General features: G+C 36.5%; 1 protein-coding gene across 1 annotated transcript in view; it reads left to right on the top strand.

Moving 5' to 3' along the window:
* The window catches only part of LOC146003517 (sialin-like), a 47,354-nt gene extending 30,832 nt beyond the window's left edge, over positions 1 to 16,522 (top strand). Inside the window, exons 8-11 of the mRNA XM_083141805.1 lie at positions 1,486 to 1,618; positions 7,909 to 8,067; positions 10,869 to 10,954; positions 16,071 to 16,522. Of these exons, the coding sequence (XP_082997931.1) occupies positions 1,486 to 1,618; positions 7,909 to 8,067; positions 10,869 to 10,954; positions 16,071 to 16,280 (588 nt within the window). The 3' untranslated portion in view covers positions 16,281 to 16,522. The remainder of the gene's footprint in view (positions 1 to 1,485; positions 1,619 to 7,908; positions 8,068 to 10,868; positions 10,955 to 16,070) is intronic.
* Positions 16,523 to 17,534: the final 1,012 nt, after the last annotated feature.

Genomic DNA, 17,534 nt, shown 5'->3' with positions numbered 1-17,534 from the left:
AAAAAGGACAGCTTGCTCTGCGATGCATTCATGAGCGTTTCTACATTCTAATGTCTTCATATAGGAGACGTATTTATTTTACACAAGAGCGCTGAACTAAGCTTATATTACATTTCTTGGATCTGAAGTGACGCATGCGTCAATTGTGGGAAAAGAATTATTACTTTTTTTCACTTCAGATGCAAGAAATGGAAAGCTTAGTTGAGCGCTCTCATGTAAAATAAATACTTCTCCTATATGAAGACATTAGAATGTAGAAACGCTCATGAATGCATCGCAGAGCAAGCTGTCCTTTTTCCCACAATTGACGCATGCGTTCACGAGATGCCTCTGGGTGGAGGGTTTACACCAAAGTGACGAGTAACATGGGTTCCATCTGGTCTGTGCCGACTTCCATGCTGGAGTGTTGTCACAGCATGATATGACGCCAGGAGTCCTGGGTTTGAATACCGGCCTGGGCATGTTCCTAGTGAGTGACCCTTCATTAATTTCATAACATCATCACTCATCCTCATCTTTGCAATTAGCCAAAAGTTGCAGAAAAGTGAAGTAAAATGTACCAAATCAATCAATCAGTCAGCAGTATACAGTCATAATGTAAAAAGGTTTTCACTGTGTATGTGCTACCAACAGACCAAGGCTACAACATGTACGGTGGGATCGATGCAAATTGTCCATCACCATGTTCGTGCACTTTATTTGACCCAATAAGAGCTTCAAGAATTAAAAGAAAACTCAAAACAAGCTGTTGACAACTTCTGTGCCAGCATACATAAAAATTCATCGCTTAAATACACATAGGATGTAAAAGAAAAATTAATGAAAATAGTCATGGACAATTTGCATGGTAATACTCATGAATCTCACTGTACCATATTAAGACAATGGCCCAGTCCAAGAAACACACAAGTGACATGTAGAACCTCTCATATCACTTTGTTATGAAATACTCCATTTATTTATAAAGGTTGGTTCCCAAGTTACAAATGTCATTTGTCGCTTTGGTCTGAGAGTTCCCTTCAACTTTCTTAGGAAAGATAAACAGTTTAGCAACACAGTGCTCACAGAAACAAACAGAAAAGCACAAAAATGTTCTTGGACTCTCCTATCAGAATACAAGATAATAATCACAAGATGATTAATGATTGTTTTTTTTGTTTTTGTTTTACTACTCTTTCCTGCCACTATTGGCTAATCACGAAGATGAGGATGATTATTGATATGATGAAGAAACACTAACAAAGAACACCCATGTCCAGGCTGGTATTCAAACCTGGGACCTCTGACATCATAGCATGCTATGCTATCCACTCTACCACTGAGGTTTGTTAAGATGATAATGATTCAGCGGAACTGAGTACAGAACAAACACAAAGGAACATCCATTTGTAGTATATACCTAAATAAATTCAAGAAAGTTAAGAAAATATTTTGAGTAGCAATCATTATTGCCAACTATTCTTACAAAGTTTCTTTTTCTTTCAGAATGGATTTATATCTGGTTTGCCAGAATTGAGTAAATGCTTGTTTGGGTTTGCATACTCAGCTTTAACAGATTTCATATTAAAAAGGAAAATATTATCTATTACATTGGCTCGAAAAATTGCTGTTGCTATCTGTGAGTATGAAAATTATCTTCCAATGTATATTACTGGTTAATAACACCTACAATGTTATAAATATTGTGATTACTCTACAACAAATGTTGTGCATTTAAAAGTATATCATTTACAGTTACCTAACATTTATATTGTTTTAATTCATCCATGAGTGTATAATTGTAGATAATATGGCTCTTTTCAAATGCCAAGATACAAAATTATTTTGTAACGAAATCAGAAGCTGTCAGCATATCAGTTTTATCTTATTTACTGATACTGCCTGATAGTTTTCTGGCATTTAGGTCTGTTGCAGTGCATGAAAAATGCTGTGCGAGTAATTATGTGAAATTCGAAGTTTACATTTACTTTGCACTAGTAATGCGTGAAATAAAAGAGCTGTATTTTGTGACCACCTAACAGGTATTTTAATATTCATATTCAGAGGCGAGGCATCTGGTCATTGGGAGATGCGGTGATAACCAAGGCAAATATTAAAATTATTGCATTTTAAATACTTTAGAGAAGAAGTAAAAAATAAGTCAGAATATTCACATTGCGCGAAATAAGCCAAGCGGCAGCATGAAACAGCTTGAAATACGCAAGAGATTCGCTAAAGTTTATCGCAGATACATATTGTCCCCCCCCCCCCTTTTTCGGTTGAAAGATATATCTTGACGTTTGGCAAATCTTGCGATGACTACGTAAAGATGTCACACTTCGCCTCTGTTCAGATTGTACCTATGCTGTAAAAGAGCCATATTTAAGAGTTGAAACACGATATATCTCTACCGTTATCCTGTCACAAGACAAGCAAAACCTACCACACAGAATGCCAGTGAATGCATGCTATGGACAGAGTTCCTTTCATTTTTATTTGAACAAATAATGAACTACATGACAATCAACTAGAACTTCAATCAAAATATGAACAATTGATTATTTTTGCAAGCTCAATTTTATGAAAATCATTTCCTTATAAGTAGAGCCCAGATGTTCAGGCACTGAAAAGTATTAAAAATGGCAGGCAAAAAGGCAACGAAAAATTGAAAAAAAAAGGCAGTGTATGTCGAAAAAAAGGCAGTCAAGTTTCAGAAAGAGGCAGTGAAAATTGAAGAAGAGGTATTAAAAATTGAAGAGAAGGACTTAAATTCTTCTTCTTTAAAAATGTATTTACAAATAATAATTTGAATAAGAAGGGTTATTGAAAAACGAAATCAAATAGAAGAAGAGAAATATAATTTTAAAAAAATGCCTTGTTGGAATGACAAAAGAGGCAACAAAAGGCAAAAATGTTTGAAAAAAGCAGCGTAAGGTGAAATAGACAAGAAAAGGCAACATAAAGTATTGTTCAGAATGTTAAGAACCTTCAGATCGGTGTACTTTTGTGTTCAATTTTTGTCTACCAGCGTCGGAATGAATAGGCCTAAAATCCAGGCTCGACTTATAAGCAATCCATTAAGCAAAATAATTCCCTTTGTGTGTTCATTCAAATGAGCTGGTATTGAGGCAAGATAGTGGATAGTGAGTGAGGCTATATGATTGAGAATTTTCATAAATGGTTTCTCTAAACCTAAACGAATATAAAGTTTAATAATAATAAAAGAAATATAATATCATAACTTAACTGCTAAAAAAACTAATAGAACTTAAAGGAGACCCAATCTACCTAAATTCCCCATCCTATAGTCATACCAGAGGCGTGGCATGCTTGTAACCGGTGTTACCGAGGTTAACAGCAAAATGTAAAAAATTAAAAAATTGTTTCAATATAATGACAACATTGTTAAATACGTTAATGAACACTGTTGCCATCGAGTAGATATTGCCTAGGACATTTTTTTCTGCAGCCGACAGAAGCGAAGAGGGAGGCTGTTCCACTACCCTGAAGAGGCAACAAGGGGAGAGGGTGTCAATGCAAGGATAGAGCAGGGAAGGACTTTGAGGCAAAGTGTGCTACATGGTTATTCATATGCCTGTTAAAGGGGCCCAGTTACCGGTCAGACCTACAGGATCAGCCAGTGTTGTCACATTGTATTGGCAGAAAAGAGCTAAATCCCACCTAAAAATAGGAATACCATTTCTGTGAAGCAACTAGAGGTAGACTGCAAAGCCAAGGCTGGATTGAACTACAACTGAGACCAGTTAGGTAATAGACGAAAATATAGTTCCTTGGTGTGATTCGGATTTGGACAAACCTTGCTCCAAAATACTAAGTTGGCAACAGTAGTACGTTCAGCTGGACTTCCCTTCCACATTGACTGTCACTGGAGGAGGGGAGTTCTGTCATCTGCTCACCACACAAATGTCAAACTAACTCTAGAAAAGTGTGGTTCTTCTTCCTCATTGCAAAGAAACAGAGACAGATGAAGAATTGACAAGGGTCAACCACTATTCATTGGATTTTCACGGTAACTGTCTCATAAGTGGTAGTTCTTTCTAGGAATGAATGAATTAAAAGTTTGGAGTGCGACGGCATTTAAGGCCATTTTGCACCCTTCGATTTATTCAGGGAAATATCCCCTTATCTAAAATTCTGACTTGAGAGATTAAAACAAGGTGTGTAAAAAGCCCCTTGGGAAAAATTAAAAGTGCAAAGATGTAAAAAGACCTGCACATGACAAACACAACACATTAAAAAGTCAAAAAAGCTAAAATCTTCCTCAGAGACGGTGGAAGATACCAGCTCTTCGCAAAAATCTAAAAATATTTGATAGCACACTGTTGTCATCACAAGCACGACACATCGGAGGGTCCAGCCCTTGTAGTGACCATGCATTAAAGGGCTGTTCTTTCTAGGAGTGTTTGTGGCTAAATCACTGTGCCGATTGCAAAATAAGAACGAAATGAACAAAAATCTAGCTGGAAGACATGTTTTTTTCAGGGGGGGGGGGTGATAACATCTAGCAGGCATAATTGTCGTATTGATGGCCGATAACACTTTTGAAAAAGTCATGCCATGCCACCGAGTCATACTCACCATACATGTAATCAATCGGAGCATTTGATTATCATGGCCCTTTCCCCATGATGGTACCTCAAGACGAAGCATGCTCATATTCTCATCGAAGCTCCGAGCATGCCAGCCAATCACGAATCTCTCAATGTCTTTATTGACATCGATACGGGTATCGGTTCAAAATGGTATCGGCCAGTGCTGTAGTCCAAAAATTTTCACAAGGTATACACTATGCTTCATGGAACATTAAGTGGAGTCCATGTCCATTAACTTTGAATTATGTTTGCATTAAATATACAGAGCAGTGGTTCTCAACCTTTTTCAGTCTGGGACCCACCTTGAAGGATATTACACTTCATGGGACCCATAAGCACGTGTGCCGGCAGAATTACTTGCACCCAGTTTATAATCAAATTTTGGCTATCATCGAGAACTTTAAGAAGCCTTCTTTTACGCTCGCTTAAACAAATTACACATACTTCAATCTTGAAAAGTAAATATGTAATTTAAAAGGCTAATCCGAACTAATGTGACGGTTGGGGCTGCCTTTTCCACATAAGCTGGGGTATGTTGGGTTCAATACTGGTTAAGTCATAAATCTGAGTGCGTGTCTAGTCTATTTCTGCATTTTCTTTTCACTTGAATCAGAGATGAAAATCCCTATTTTGTACAAATTTGAGGTGGAGAATAAGCAACTTTAATGCCTCATCTGAAAGTTCAGGGCACTCACCTCTTAAAGATATCGAAAACTTTGTTAAGTCTGAATCTAAAAATTAGTTCCAATGCCTGAATCATCACAGCTGATACCACACAGTTTTTATCCTAGTTTTACTCTCATGTTTTTTAAGACACAAAGTACAAGGGCTGATTTTTTAGTAGTGGCAACTATTTATTTTCTAGACACACAGCATACATACATGGTTCTAAGTTTTACAGGCCTTCAATGTAGTCTCCAGCGTTGTGTACAATGTGTTGCCAGCGATGTGGAAGCCGTCGGATGTTGTTGGCACTTCCTAATCTGTTGATAGTATGAAGAGAGCGATCTACTGCCAGAAAAATGTCTTGAACTGTTTGGAAGCGAATCCCACGAAGTGGTTCCTTCATCTTAGAGATTAGGTCGAAGTCTCAGGGACTTAAATCCAGAGAGTATGGGGGATGGTTGTGTGAATTACTCACTATTACAGAATAATATATATTCTTAAATGATATTTAAAGATACAAAAACTTATTGTACTTACGATTAGTGAGTATATATTATTTCCGAACAACGTTTCGGGAAACCACTGTTCCCTTCATCAGGTTCTATTTTGACTATCGAAAACACTCCATAGCCACGTCAAGTCAATTCAAAAGGCAGGAAAAAGGATATAGGTTTGACTCTGGTAAAGGAGGAATTTTAAAAAAATTGCCAAAACCTGTTACAACTCCCATTCCACACTGTTGTTTAAAACCACAAAAGTTAAAAGAATCATTCTAAAAGAAGCATTTCTCCTTAAAAAGTTAAAAAGGCGCATGCCATTTCACTTCCCCGTGGCGATTCTAGAATGCTTCCTCGCCGAATGCAGGAAGTTATCCATTTACCGCTCCCCTCTTACATACTTCCCCTACATTTTCCCTTCCCGCTTATGTCATGTCGCATTCAAAGTCGCGCATTTCCTGAGCTTTGCGAATAACGTCCGGCGTAACATGGAAACCTATGTTTTTGTAATCATGCTTTTCCCATCTTTTAAACATCCCTATCCAAATCCCGCCCACATTTCCATCCTTCCTGTTAAATTTATTATCCCTATCTTTGCAAATGTAGGAAGCCTCATATACATTCCTACTGATTTGTTTATTTTCATTGCAAATGACCTCCTGTTTCTTAATTTCATGTCCCTCTTCAATAATATGCTCTGACAGCTGTTCTAGGAACTCCCTCCCTTATATATTTTTGTCGTGCTCTCTCCATCTTATATCCATACCATACTCCTTCCCGTTTGTCCGATATATTCCTTATTGCACTCGCATTTAATACTGTATACCCCTTTCTTTCCTCCCTCTTTTTCTCTATCTTTTCCATCTTTCTTGTACTCAGTGAAATGTTTATCTATAGTTTTGCAGCCTACATCCCACACTTAATTCAAAATTCCATTATTAATTTTTCAATTCTCTCCAAGACCCCTTTGAAATACGGGATTCCTATATATATATCTCAACTTCATTTCTTCTTCCTTCCCTTTCGCCTCACCTCTTTTCGAGTCTCTTTCCACACTCATACCCTCCAACTCTTTTTCGCATATTTTGCGTGCTCTATTTAAGTTCCTCCTCAAATCAGCCTCTTTATATCCATTCTTTTTACCCACCCTCATGATCCAATTTTCCTCTTTTTTTAAAATTTCATCCTTATGGTTACACAACCTTATTGTCCTTACGAAAATGTTTAGAAAACATTACTTCTAGTTCTCCTTGTGTGTATGCATAATGTGTCGCCGTTTTCTCCTCAGAGCTGCTCGCAGGTTGTTTTCCGCTGTTTGTGACACTGTCGTGTTGTGCAACCTCTAGCATATTCAATTTTTAACCAGCTCTGCTGCTCCTGTTTTGTAAACATCTTGACTGCACTCCGCGACCGCTCGCTCACAACTGCTCTGTTCTTGTAACTGCGCATAGGCATGGAGTGAGAAGAGTAAGTTTATTTGCTCTGAGGGAGGGTACGCATGTAACTAACCTTTGGTATAAACAACATTGCCTGGCTCCATTGCTCGGCATCACTATAGCATAGTTGCCACTACTAAAAAATCAGCCCATGTAAATAAATTTTTGATTCAGACTTCGCTGTCCACCCCCCTCAGGACCCAGCAGTGGGTCGTGACCTATAGGTTGAGAAATTATATAGATAAATCATTTAACGGTAATAAGCTAACTGGAGTAATGATCAAATTACATAAATAAATATAAATGAAACCAAAGTATAATGTATATGCATTGTAGCAATAGGTATACACCAATGAGGAAGGTTAACCAGAGGGTATATGGTGCATACCACCATATACCCTCAACTACAACTCTGGTATCAACTGGGCACTAGAGAAAATAGTGCTGACCACTGAAAGAGAAGCTGTAACCCCTCTTTCCATTTCAAGATTCAAACACACCCCACTATCTACCCTTTAGGATTAAGCATGTTTCTAATAACATAACACTGTTATTTGTTTTTGGATTGACATTAAACTTAACAGTTAAAATCCACAGGATAATCTATATCTTTTAATGATATTTTGTTGGGAATTAGAGTTGTATAGCTTTATTTCATGTGCTACCTTTCTTAAGAAAATTGCATTCATTAGCATATGTACTGATGTCAATTTTCAGGTGAATATATTCCAGGAATCTTGCTACTTCTGATTGGTTACATTGGACATACAGATTCTACAATAGCTGCTGTTCTCCTTGTGCTTACAAGTGCAGTAGGCGGAGCTAGTTCTTCTGGGAGCCTTTCAAATATTGTCGATATTAGCCCAAATTTTGCAGGTTTGTAACTAAACTGGAAATATTCCAATGTTGCACCAGATTTTAATTCACTTCTGAATACTATAACTCTATTTTTTCACTATGCTGTAATATATCTTCTGTGGGCCATAATCTATTTTATGTAAATAGTTCCAGTGCTCGAAGTGGAGGGGGTGGGGGCATGGGAGGATGCTATCCCCTTAGTTAAGATGGATTTCATAATGCATTCCCATTCCATTCATACTTGCATATGCATAGCTCACCTACTGGATTGTATCCATGTTGATCCATGGTTTTCAGTTTGATTGAGTTTGTGTTTTAAGTCCACTTATATGCACAGATAGGCTAATAGGAACTGGACCTACAGTGTAAAGTGGGATCCGAACAACTATGTGCCTCCACCAGGTATCGAAGCCACGACCCCTTGATTATAAGGCGATGACATTACCACTATGCCATCGGGGAGGCCCAGTTGATCCATGGAAGCAGGCGGGTCTCCCTGGTGGTATACTGGTAACATCGTCGCCTTATATCCAAGGGGTTGTGGGTTCGATACCTGATGGAAGCACTTAGTGGTTCAGATTCCCAATTAGCCAGTGGACTGAAAACAAAAATTAAAATTCAAAAGGTCATATATACTAACATGCCCTATCACCAAATTCGACCAAGCATCACCCCCTCCCCCCACACACACACACCAGCTAGGAGTTGAGTTGAGTTGTTGTATCAAATTTGAGACCCCTTGGGTACAAGGTGGTAATGTTACCCCAGCTGGGTATTTGCATTTTGAGCAATAGATAGTTCGGTATGATTAGTTCTCATTATGAATGTGCGAATAACTCACAATAGCAATATAACACCAATTTTTAAAATATTTAAAAATATTTAAAAATATTCAAAAAACACAAAAAAATTGGTACTTACGTTTTTTGAGTGTGTTATTTACAAGACAACGTTTCGAGAATCTACTGTTCTCTTCTTCAGGTCCAAAACTTCGACTACGAAAAACTTTCCATAGCCAAGTCAAGATATTTTAAAAAACAGGAATAAGGATGTGGGTTTGATATGGGTTAGACAGGAATTTAAAAACTATGCCTAAAACTGTTGTTGCCTCCATTCTGTTACAAATTAACAGTCCCTGAAGTTAAAAGACCCTTCCATCTAAAACAAGTATTTCAAAATTGAACTGAATGCCTTCAGTGAGGAAACATTCTGAGGTTACTACAGGTAGTGAAATGACGTGGGCAGATTTTAAACTTTTTAAAATTGTTCAATGTTGAAATACGTGTTTTAGATGGAAGGGTCTTTTAACTTCAGGGACTGTTAATTTGTAACAGAATGGAGGCAACAACAGTTTTAGGCATAGTTTTTAAATTCCTGTCTAACCCATATCAAACCCACATCCTTATTCCTGTTTTTTAAAATATCTTGACGAGGCTATGGAAAGTTTTTCGTAGTCGGAGTTTTGGACCTGAAGAAGAGAACAGTAGATTCTCAAAATGTTGTCTTGTAAATAACATACTCACAAAATGTAAGTACCACTTTCTTTGTTTTTTGAATATTTTTAAATATTTTAAAAATAGGTGTTATGTATGATTAGTTACCTCAATTATAAGTTTTAAGGTGGATGTTGGTTTATATCTGTAATAAACAGAAAACTTAATGGTAAGGTCAGAAGTTGGCTTGAAAGCCCTATTAGGAGGGCCCAGGTTCAATTCCTAGTCGAGTGAAAGTGAAAAGTCAAAGCTCTTTTATGTCCACTATATGCATAGATGGGGCTGGACCTACAGTTTAAAGCAGAACCTGAACCACTATGTGCCTCCACCAGAGTTTGAACCAGAGACCCTTTGATTACAAGGTGACAGCATTACTACTACACCATCGGGAAGGTCCACCAGGTTGAACCAAAGGTTTTAATAATTTATAATATATTTTCTGAGTTCCTTCTCTGTATTTCTTCTTACTAGTTCAGACTAGTTTTTTTTATATAATTTGCAACAAGAAAATGTATTTGTTTCAGATTACACTGTAAGAATATTGTATTAACAGAGATTGGCCCATAATTTCAGTCAAGAGGCTGAAAGACAGGTTGAAACAACATAGGGATGATGTTCGACTTAATAGATAGAGAGAAATGCGATATTTAAACACACGAGAGAAACAGGACATGACATAGAGTGGGATGAGGCTAAGCAGATAGGAAGGGAGAAGAGAATACTAGTGAGAAAATGGAAGGGGCCAAGGAAATAGAGAAGAAAGGTGAAGAAGACACAATGAACTGGAATGGGGGACTGAAGATAAACAAAGAATGGAAGAAGGTGTTAGAAAGAGTGGAAAGGAAAGAGAGAAGAAGGAAGAGGAATGAATAAAGAAAGGATAAGGAAAAAGAGTGTAAGATAAGAGTCCAACCACTTTCCAGATGAAAGGAAATGTTTAGCTAAATCGCCTGTCAGGTGAAAGTACAGTTGACAAGGAAGACCACCTGCTGGAATGTGCCTGGAGGGGAGTGATTTCTGTGTATATATATCGTCCTGTTTTGTACCTTGTTTCATTTGTACTTGGTACAGACTCTGATGAAGACCTTGCTAGAAGGTTGAAACGTTACGTTTAGTTAATGTTTTATAATAAAATAAATTTCTGTCTTGGTCAGCATATTGAGTTTTTCATATCATGGAAACAAAGCTTAATGGTGTTATGATTCAGTCTGTGTATAAACTACACTTGTGTTATTTCAAAAATTTTATTATTTTAAATCAGTAGTTGTAATAAGGTTAGTAAATAATGGAGAAAACAGATTCAAGAAGAGAAACTTTTCCTTACAGGTGCAATACTTGGATTGATAAAGACATTATCCATGATACCAGGTGTTTTATCACCTATTATAACCGGCTATCTGACAAATGATAATGTAAGTACACAAACAATCTTTGAAATTTAAAATTAACATTGTTAGTGCAGTGCTATCTATATATTACCATTTCACAGGCAAGAGTGGATGTCACTCTAACTTACTCAATGTTTTTTTTTTATTATTTAGCATATTAGTTAATCATAATATTAATTTTGGGACATGGTAGTTGAAATCTTCTATTTATAAACTATATTTGCTCAGAGATTGAGATTGAGAGAAAATTCACAAATATCAAACTCAAAGCTATTCAAATTATGTGTATAAATTACATTCTTATATCCATTTATTTCTTATTTTTGACAAAGCACTTTTGAATTATGCTGTGTGGTTTTAATGCACACAGCTGGAAAATGGAAATATATATGTAAAAGTTTGGATGCTTGTAAATGCTCTGGCCTAGGTTGCTTCTTGTCCAGTAGCCGGGGAAGCCAACGGTTGTTTCCTCCCAATAGCTTTCTGGTTTAAAAGGTAACAATAGGGCCTTCGCCCTGATGGTTGGGGGCAGACCAGTTTGTCGGAGGTGTATATATACACACCATGTTCCGACTTGTTCGTGACAGACAGACTCAGAGCCGCATGGATACATAGAGAGTTGCATAGAGCAGATGGATACATAAAGAGTGAGCGCTGTACGTAGGGACCTCTGCATGATAAACTGTGGGTGCGGGCAGAGGTCGGAAGTAGCGCGCTACTTGTAGCGTCGCTACTGTAGCTAGCTACAAAATTTGTAGCGGTAGCTGTAGCGGCGCTACATTTTGAAGATTGTAGTTGTAGCGGTAGTGAAGCTACAAAATTCCTGTAGTTGTAGCGAAATTTTCGCTACAGCTACATTTTTCCTGAGAATTGTGAGGTAATTTTGGAAAGTGGCGTCAAAAATAAACTGTAATATTGCTTACCAGCTGAGTTAATTAAATATGGTGGAAATTCATTAATATGTCAAATTCATAAATTAATTTGTTTAATATGGAATAAAGAAGAAATCCCTCAACAGTGGAAAGAATCCATAATTGTTCCTGTGTTTCAAAAAGGTGATAAAATGAACTGCAATAATTACCGTGGAATTTCTCTACTCTCAACAACATACAAAATATTGTCTAACATTCTTTTAACAAGACTAACACCATATGCTAATGAAATTATAGGTGATTATCAATGTGGATTTAAACATAACAGATCAACTACAGATCAAATTTTTCACATCAGACAGACACTTGAGAAAAAGTGGAAATATAATCAAAATGTCCATCAGCTATTCATTGATTTCAAAAAAGCATATGATTCAGTCAAAAGAGAGAAATTATATAATATATTAGTAGAGTTTAGAATACCTAAGGAGCTTGTTAGGATGATAAAAATATGCACCAGTGAAACAGAAAGTAAAATTCGTGTGGGTATTAATGTGTCTGACAAATTTACAATTCATGATGGGTTAAAACAAGGAGATGCATTATCTCCATTGCTCTTTAATTTTGCCTTAGAATATGCTGTAAGGAAGGTAAAAGAAACTAAAGAAGGACTAAAATTAAATGGTGTGACTCAGTTGTTAGCATATGCAGATGATGTAGACTTACTGGGGGATGATGTGAATACAATTAAGAATAATGCTAAAATATTTTTCAAAACTGCTAAAGAGATAGGTTTGGAAGTTAACAAAGAGAAAACTAAATATATGCTTACAGGCCGAAACCAAGTGTTAGGTAATAATCAAAATCTAATTATTGATAACAACTCGTTTGAACCAGTTTCCAAATTCAAATACTTAGGAGTAATATTAACAAATGAAAATTATATTAAAGAGGAAATAAAACTTAGGCTTCATTCAGGAAATGCATGTTACTTCTCTCTTCATAAAGAAATTAAAAGTTAAAATATACAAAACCGTAATTTTGCCTGTAGTATTATATTAATGTGAAACTTGGTCCCTTACATTGAAAGAGGAACATAAATTGAGAGTATTTGAAAATAAGATCCTTAGGAAAATCTTTGGACCTAAAAGGGATGAGGAGACAGGTGAGTGGAGAAGGTTACATAATTTAGAACTACATAATTTGTATTCATGTCCAGATATTATTCGAATAATTAAATCAAGAAGACTTAGGTGGGCAGGCCATGTGGCACGAATGGGAGAGGAAAGAGGAGTTTACAGGATTCTTGTTGGGAAACCTGATGGTAAGAGACCTGTAGGAAGGCCAAGACGAAGGTCGGGGGACAACGTTGAGATGGACCTAAGGGAAATCGGTATGGATGGAAAAGAGTATATAGATCTTGCTCAAGATAGGGACAGATGGAAGGCCTGTGTTGCTGCAGCCATGAACCTTCGGGTTTAAGAAGGCTAGAGAGTTAGTTAGTTAATATTGCTTACTTTTGCAAGAGACTCAAAAAGACAAAGTCCCCATTACATGCAAATACAGATAATCTGGATTATAAATATCTTTATAACGCAGATTATAGATATCTGCGTAATTTATTTCATTAGCATCTGAATAATTCTAATATCCAGATAAGTAACTGGCATACATGAATATATTCCGGCTAATAGCCATTTATTTTATCTGCATCGTTATTTTGGGGAGAATCATGCCTCATTTGCTACACCTCCAGTAAAAAATGCCCCGTTTGCGCCACCCCTGGAACAAATCCTGTGGATATCCATGACGTAACAGACAGCAAAATGTCGATATTTACTGTGTAAAACTCAACTTACAGTGCAAAATAAGGGATCCATTTCCTACTAATCTGACAAAGCAATAGTGCCAGCAATCAATGGTTCAGTACGTTAACAGCATTGATCAATGTCAGTGTATAGGATCACACTGGCAAGAAATTATTGTTACAAGAGCGAAAGTGTTTCTGGAATTACAATTATTCTGGTCATAATGTTTGATGGCAAATTTTAAAATAACAGTATGTTTAGAACACTCGGATATACACATCAGTTTACTCAATATATTTTATCATATCGTAAAAAGAATGTACAAGTTATTGACTTTCCTGCAGAAATAACAATTTTCTTTGTTAATACAGTTTTCAAATTTATGGGTTTTTCCTACTTTTGCGTCCCTTTTCTGTAACTTTTTCTAATCATGAGGATGCATTGTTTATTTAGTTATTTTCTTATCTATGGCCGTTCTCTGCCACTTTTGACTAATTGTGAGAACGAGGAAGAATGATGAATGATGAGCAGAGTGGGGAATGGAGGAGCAGGAATTTCCCATCCTCCCAACTAGGCGTCTTTCCTACTATTTGTTTTAAGTCCACTTTATGCACAGATCAGCTGATCGAGATTGATACGAACCTCCATGTAGCCTGCCCTCCGCTGGGTATCGCACCTGGGGCCCTTTGAATACAAGGTGACAATTACAATTCTCACTGTGTCGTCGGGGAAGCATTTTCAATGGAAAAACTTACGTAAAGAAATTGCTCCACCTGTTTCTCATTTATACCATTAGAAGCATTCCCCAGCTATCCTCAAGGTTCGAGAAAATATCCGCCATTCCCGAAATAACATTCTGTTTATGTTAAGAAGATTAAATGGCTAAATATCACATTTTTATCTTATTCCCATTTTGCGCAACACGTTATAGTTAATTTCGATACTTGCGATATTCTTCCAATTAATTTTAAAAGGAAGTATGTCACATAAATATTTTTGATATGACAATAAGAACATCACGGATTCGTGTAAGACCTAGTTTTTTGAATTGATATGCCACTTACAAAGGTACTTTATTCTCAAACACTTTATTAAAAATATGTAACTGAAGTAACACTGCTATAAAAATTATAGAATGAAGGGAATCATGGTAATAAATAACAGAATCTATTTTTCAGTACGTACAACTATCATACTAGGGCTTCTTTTGAATAGCCATATAGTTGGTTAAGTTTTTAATACAGAAGTAGCGCAAAAGTAGCGAAGTAGCGAACAGGAGTAGTGTAGCGAGCTACTTTTTGGTAAATGTAGTTGTAGCTGTAGCGAAGCTACATTTTTGAAGAGTAGCTGTAGTTGTAGCGAAGCTACTTATAAAATGTAGCGTTCTGATCACTGGGTGCGGGTGAGCGCTTTCATAAATAGTGTGCTCATAGCTCAAATTAGAGGTACAGCACGTAAGGAGAGGACTGCGTAGAGACTCTTGCATGATAAACTGCAAGAGTGGGTTAGCGCTATGGTAAATAGTGCACTCATAGAGCGAAGCCCGGTAAAGTGCATTCCTCTGTAATGGAGCAAGAGGCGACCTGGAGGAGTTGATAATGCATTATAACGTAGAGATGTATATATGGAGAAGGGGAGGGGTATAAATAAAAGTGTACATGGCAGAGATATCCATGAGACATTTCTCTGCGTAACAAATACTAGCACTATTTATTAAGTATTTTTCATCATAATACTTATTTTATAAAGAGTGGTGGCTGTCTTGGTGGCCAACCACCGCTGAAGTTCCTGGGTTCAAATCCCAACTTGGACTTTTTGAGTATCTCTTCATCAATTTCATTGAATTACCACTCATCCTCATTGTCGTCATTAGATAAATGTGGCAGAAATGTGATGTAAAATAACACAAATACAACATGGAGTTGACCTTTTGGTGGGAAGACTATCGTGCATGATATTTTGTAGTTTTGATATTGTATATCGCTTTTCTGCCACTTTGGATAATTGAGACAATGAGGATAAGTGATGATTAGATGAAAATTGATGAAGGGACACTCACAAAAACATGTATGACCAGGCTGAAACTGTAAGACAGGGAATTCAGTGGTGAGATGAAAAATGAGAATATGATCAGCCACGAAGCTGGCATTACACACAGTGTTCATACTGGGGGAAGTATTTAATTGGCAAATATTACGAAAATAATGGGCTCTGCAGTCACCAGATCTAAACTCAATATCTTTGGAATTACAAAGTGAAAAATCTGTAAGGCCTGGCTGATGTCATACAATACACTTGGAAAATTTCTGAAATCTAACCGTATGTCTTCCTGAAATAATTACAGTTACTCTCAAGGTTAAAATAAGACTTACTTCTTACTAGATACTGTTCTTAATAAAGTAGCTGTGTGTTTTCGTGTTGGTGCTTATGGTGACTGAAAAGTTCCTTCTGTCATTTCAGCAAACTTCTCACCAATGGACATTGGTCTTCTGGATAACAGCAGGGGTGTATTTATTCTGCGGAACAGCGTTTCTGATTTTTGGTTCTGGTGAAGTTCAGCCATGGAACTCAACCCCAAGCGAACACCAAGAGAAGGCAAAAGAGGAACTGATATTGCCTGCAACAGCAACCACCAAGGAGCCTTGTGAAGAAGAAAGCACCAAAATGTAATAATACTACTCCATTTTACAGGAATGAATCAATCAAATATATTAAAACTTGCATTATTTTATTGTTTGTACTGTGAATGGACACAACCATTGATGAAGTTACCTGCATACTTAAATAATGTGCCTTTGTCTTTTACAGTGTCAATTAAGTATTTATAACATGTTTTGACACGGAAAAATATGTAGCCTAGTCATATTTTTATATGTTGTACCATTTTATAATATTCTTATACATTCACTAAATTGTCATAATGAATAAAAACTTTTTATATAAATATTTGGGTGTTTATTGTTCAATATCTATTGCATTTATGGAACTACTTAAAAGGTATGTGTAATGTATTTAGTCTGCCAGTGAAACAAACTCAGTGTACATAGCACTAGCTTTCAGTAGCGTACACAGGATTTCATCAAGGGGGGTGTTATTTCTAAAACTTTTTCCAAATTCACATACCATTGTTTTATTATACTTTAATTAAATAATAATCACAAGTAATTAATAATACTTATAATTAATTAATTAGCTGAATTAATGCTAATAATACTACTAATACCACTACTACTACTATTAAGTAGTAGAGATCTACATAAATATAGTATTTATGAAAACAATAGAAAGAAATTACTTTCTAGTCATTCTATTTTTATCAAATCCTGGGAGCATTCTTTTGTTTCTTTGTTACGAAATAATTGTCTGGTCAACGAGGTGAGACATTTCAAGGGTGAAGAAGATCCGTAAATACAAGAAAATATATTAAAATAAATTGAAATAATCAAAGTATGGAACTCATCCAAGGAGCTGCGGTGATCTGGTCGGTAGAGCGTCTGACAAGTGACAATCACGCGGGAGATCCGGATTCGAAATTCCCGAAATTGGTTGGAATTTTCCCGGCTTTTTCCCCGCATAAATGTCCCCGATAATTCACATCCTGCGTACGCCAGTCTGTTGAACATTGTTGCAACTGAGATACAAAACAACTTTTTTCTCTTTTAAATCATAGTTACCCTAACCTAACCTCATAAACTCGTGTTTATTTTCAAAGCATCACTCTGAAAGACGCATGTGTTTGGAATGCTCTGCTTTTCTCCATGCTGCATGGAAATAATAATTCAAATTATTATTATTATTATTATTAGTAGTAGTAGTAGTAGTAGTAGTGGAAGTAGTAATAGTAATATTATTGTCCCAGATGTTTGACTGTGAAAAATTGGCCATTTAATTTTTTCCACAAGCTCAAGGGGGGGGTTTAAACCC

Source organism: Lepisma saccharinum, chromosome 20, assembly GCF_977018435.1.
Source record: "Lepisma saccharinum chromosome 20, izLepSacc3.1, whole genome shotgun sequence".
Lineage (NCBI taxonomy): Eukaryota > Metazoa > Arthropoda > Insecta > Zygentoma > Lepismatidae > Lepisma > Lepisma saccharinum.
This window is presented reverse-complemented; position numbering and strand designations above follow the sequence as displayed.